This window comes from Ornithodoros turicata, chromosome 1 (genome assembly GCF_037126465.1).
Source record: "Ornithodoros turicata isolate Travis chromosome 1, ASM3712646v1, whole genome shotgun sequence".
Taxonomy (NCBI): domain Eukaryota; kingdom Metazoa; phylum Arthropoda; class Arachnida; order Ixodida; family Argasidae; genus Ornithodoros; species Ornithodoros turicata.
Window position 1 is genome coordinate 151,105,646 of NC_088201.1, and position 4,747 is coordinate 151,110,392.

At 45.8% G+C, this 4,747-nt stretch overlaps 1 protein-coding gene across 1 annotated transcript; it reads left to right on the forward strand.

Annotated features, from left to right (window-relative positions):
* Positions 1-1,775: 1,775 nt before the first annotated feature.
* On the forward strand, positions 1,776-3,574 carry LOC135387395 (piggyBac transposable element-derived protein 3-like). The gene is made up of 2 exons (XM_064616611.1): positions 1,776-1,878; positions 1,977-3,574. Exons 1-2 carry the CDS (start codon positions 1,776-1,778, stop codon positions 3,572-3,574), a joined length of 1,701 nt encoding a protein of 566 aa, XP_064472681.1.
* Positions 3,575-4,747: the final 1,173 nt, after the last annotated feature.

A 4,747-nucleotide genomic window follows, 5' to 3' on the forward strand; every position in this document is an offset into this window, starting at 1 on the left:
ACTTCTCCTGTCGTGTAGGCTGCCACAGTATCACGCTGAAGAAAAATTACGCCGACCTCGTGTCCCGTAATCCTTTGTCGGGCACCGTACCTCAGTTTCTGGGACCAGGTCGCTAGTAAATGCCAGTCATAAAGACTGATCTGTGAGACTCCGATTGAGACCTTTAGTTAGCCACAAAAGGACTGTTAAAGTTATAACAGCAAGACAGGTCCATCTCAGACGTCAGCATTTGTGACTGGCTTTCAATAGCGACCTGGCTGCGATAGTGGCTGCGTTCCCCTCAGCATGCGGCTGTAACGAGCAGGTTGGTTATCACTGTCACAATTGCAATATGGCGTGTAGAACTAATAATTAGAACTTAATTGAAGTGTCCCATTCAATTAGCCAATTGCACATGAGACGTAGCTCTCAGTGGGCACCAAGACGGGGCGTATTATCACACAGCCATAAGTGCGGTAATGCGACTAGCGTTTCTTTTCTTTCTTTTTTGTTTCGTTTTTTTTTAAATTGTGCGGCTAAGAACGACGTACAGTGACGGTTCGTACTTTGTTGACAGGTTTCGAGCGTACCGTTGGTGCAATACTAGTGGACTTCAAAAACTCCACAGAGTGCCTCGAAAAGAAAGTTGAAGAATTCAGCACGGCTTCTGTGAGCAAGGAAATAACTCAGCTCTATAGACATGCGAAACTTCCCGATAGCGACCGACACTGAGCTACAAGCCTTCAACCGAACGCTCTTAGAGGGAGATTAAAACGAGAAGTTAGTCAGTTGGAACCATACACGTAATTACAGCGCAGTATTTTTGAATGAAAAACCAGTGATCTGAAGCACTCATGTTGCAGGTTACAGTGATCACACGTTTGGGCCGAAATATTGTTCAAGTCACCGTAAGAATAGTGCCGAAATGGCTGTTCAGAATTCACTGGCACTGAAGTACAACCTTAAAGGGGCTCAGTCAAAGGATCTTTCTGCACTAACTGTCTGCTCGTGCATTGTTGTTGAGGTCATATGCCAAATTTTAGTTCCAAAACTAACAGTGTATACCAAGAGGCACTCCTAAACAAGGACGCACAAAATACAAGGATGTCACAGAGCTGGAGGCGTGCAACACAGATTCGGCCGGTACCTTGCTGAAACTCGAGACCGAGACGGAGGAAGAGCGACCCGACAACGACAGTCCATTCGCTTGATTCGTGTTGACATTTTTCTTGTCACCTTCTTAGTCATGTTAGGCTCAATGTAAACACAAGAAAAAAGCATGCGGCTGTCCTAGTTATGCATAACAGAATTTGCATTACGGTATTATAATATTTCAATGTCAAGGCTTCCGCAATTTAACCCTCTATGGACCACTGTATCTTAAAAGATACAGCCCGCAAAATCGACGTTTCTCTTGCCGCTTAAGCTTTTTTCCCGTAATATCTGGCAACAATGTGCTCAGTAGACATTTATCTTTCAATTCATGCCAAAAGGAGGCGCATGCTACCCCTCCAAGCACGTGGCTGGAGTGCGTTTGTTCTTGTGATTTTCCTCTTCTTCTACCCGAGGTATTACTCATCATTTGGAGGTATGTAATACATATTTTGTTCTCAATATGATGCTGGGATTTTTCCTGCATGTCTGAAAGTCTTCTTTCACTGTACTTAAGGCTTTAGTTCCCCATTTTTTATATTCTCCTTTCGGCAACACCGTACTTCTCGCCTGTATCTCACAGTATACAGCGGGCCACTGTGACTTGCGTGTGAGACTTGCTCTTTTCCTGCCTGCTCTTAGGTATGCATCCCAGTTTCTTTTACAAGAAGAATGCTGAACAAACTGCTGTGCCTCCAGCAGGGAGTGACGATGAGAGGATGGGCAGCTCAACCGATGAAGAACTGGGTACTATAGCCTGTCATAGCAGTAATGCTACATTTGTTGAACACTTGCACAATGTCGAAGCATAGCATAATTCTCTTCTTCCTTTACTTGGATTTCAGACATCGAACCTTCAGACGATGAATGCAGTCACATATCAGATGACGATGATGATGCTGATCAACCACCGCCCCCGCCGCACAGAAAAAAAATGGCATGGATGGAGACAACGTCTCGTAAAAAGCCTGTTCAAGAGCCTCCTTGGACCGGGAAGAGGACTTTAGAAATGGCCGTGAAGACACCATATCAATATTTCTCGGAGCTTTTTGACAAGGACCTTGTTGATGACATTGCACGACAAAGCAATCTCTACGCAAGGCAGAAGGATATACGTACGAATTTCACAGCCGATTCTGACAGTATTCAGCGGTTTATGGGGGCGTGCCTATACATGGGCCTCTACCAGATGCCCGGTTCGAAGAGGTACTGGAGCAGTCGCTGTGGGATTGCGCAAGTTCAGGCTGCTCTATCAAGGAAGAAATTTGAGGAGCTGAAGCGCTATCTGCATTTCTCGGACAACTCGCTGAACCAATCTGGCGGCATCAGCAAAGTGGCACCACTGCTTGGTTCTGTACGAAAGAACCTGCGCAAAATATCAATGGAGCAGTGTCTCAGTGTCGATGAACAGGTAATCCCGTTCAAAGGGCGCAGTAGGCTCAAACAGTACAACCCAAAAAAACCAAAGAAATGGGGCTATAAAATGTTCGTCCTATGCGGTGCCAGCGGAATTCCATACGATTTCGAATTTTACGCTGGAAAAGCTGAGCACCCCGACCACTTGACAGACATCAGCGCTAGCTCGAATGTGGTGCTACGACTTGCACAGTCGGTACCACAAGATGAGAATTACCGATTATTTTATGACAACTGGTTTTCCTGTCCGTCTCTCCAAGTTGCTCTTGCACTTCAGGGAATTCAGTCGCTGGCTACTGTGCGCCCGAATAGGGTCTCCGGAGTTACGATGACGTCTGACAAGGAAATGAAGAAGGCTGGTCGAGGTACCTTACAGGAGAAAAGTGCATCCGTGGGCAACGTGCAACTGAAACTGGTGAAATGGATGGACAACAGGTCAGTTCACCTACTCAGCACATTCGTGGGGGGTTTTCCGACCTCACAAGTTCAGCGGTGGGACAAAAAAACTAGACAGAAAGTACTCGTGACTTGCCCCGCTGCAGTGTCTGAGTATAACAAGTTCATGGGCGGGGTTGATCTTTTGGATTCTCTAATTGCACTCTACAGGACGCGGATCCGATCAAAGAAGTATTACATGAGGATATTTTTCCACATGCTGGACTTTGTATGTGTTGCCGCATGGCTCTGGTACAAGAGGGCTGCAGAAGACTGCCATCTACGTAAGAAGGCCATTCTCCCACTGTTCGAATTCAAAACATCCATCGCAGAGGCACTTTGCTTTATGAATTCACAGCCGCGCAAGCGCGGCAGGCCGAGCGGCGAATCAAAAGAGAACAGCGTGCTGCAAGCTCTGAGCATGACAAACACAGACGTCACGAAGGACAGAGTTGCACACTGGCCCGAATATGATGCAAGGAAATTGCGATGTAGACAGTGCCATGCACTCACAAAAGTGATGTGCACAAAGTGCAATGTTCACCTCTGCTTCGTGCCCGAACGCAACTGCTTCGTTGCATACCACTGCTAGCGGAAGTCATAGACACCCATTGTATACTGGAGTGTACGGCTCTGTATCTCCGCCCGAACGATACGGACGTGATATTTTTTGTTCAATAAACCATATTCAAGCCCTATAGAGATATTTTAACACAAGAAAAAAATTATTTTTCCGCAACAACTAAATGTGGTCCATAGAGGGTTAACCACAAAATGTTATGACGACGACTTTGTTCTTGTCTGCTTTTTATGGAAGATGTCGTAGTGTACCATATGTCGTATTTTTTATTTCTTTAAAATGTTTGTTCAGTTGAACAGAAACAAAAATGTTACCTTACCTGTTGATGGCACTGGCTGCCAAGAACGTAGTTTAATGTCTAATAAATATGTCGTCATTCCCATAGAACAGTTTTGTGGTCCTCCAATCTCGGTCAGAAGACGTCAGAAGCGTACTAGTAACCGCAGAGCAAGTTTGTGGGGGAGGGGGGGGGGGACGCCGGGTGCATGATATCGGCTATGCCTCGGGAAGGGGTTGAGGAACGATACTGACAGCAGACATCAAACATTTAGCATCCCCGTGTTGCAAAACGAATGTAGGACCACCAATATCATCCCCAGTGCACTGGCCGACGCTGTCGGATCGCTCGCCCACGGCGGACCAAAAGGGGGCCAGCGGACTGTGCTCCTTGGTCAGCCATTATTTAAAGAACCCGTGTTTCTTTAAAATCCTAAAATGGGCGCATGCAGTGAGATATCCATCGCCAACCTTTGCTAAGCACATGATCCGAAACCTCAGTGTTCATTCCACGTCGGAAGGTGACGTGCTTTGGAGCATTGAAGCTGTTTGGAGTAGGCGCTGACCCCCTGCCTGGTCATGTAAGTTCCCGTAGGCTATGGTCGAGTATTTTCTTGTGCATCTGATATGCGTGATTTTGATTTCGGCTCACTTGTACAGCAAAATTTGGCAATCGATATACCAATGTGCGTTAGGAATTCAGGGTTTTAAAGAAACAGAGTCTAATGACTGACTCTAATTGTGCTATCTCATATTTCCACGAATGCATTTAATTGAAACGTTAATTCAATTATATCTGCTAATTAGGTACCTCACTGATAGCAACTTTAATCCTAATGGCTGCCAAGTCGCGTCAAAATGGAAAGTATTCTAATGCAGTTATTTTCTTCTTTTTCGAAAATGTGGTCC

What these genes read in the sequence shown, in the direction of transcription:
- LOC135387395 (XM_064616611.1), top strand. Translation starts at nt 1,776, where the DNA reads ATGCATCCCAGTTTCTTTTACAAGAAGAATGCTGAACAAACTGCTGTG. An exon ending in CTCAACCGATGAAGAACTGG is followed by an intron (nt 1,879 to 1,976) that starts GTACTATAGCCT and finishes CTTGGATTTCAG; the next exon opens with ACATCGAACCTTCAGACGAT.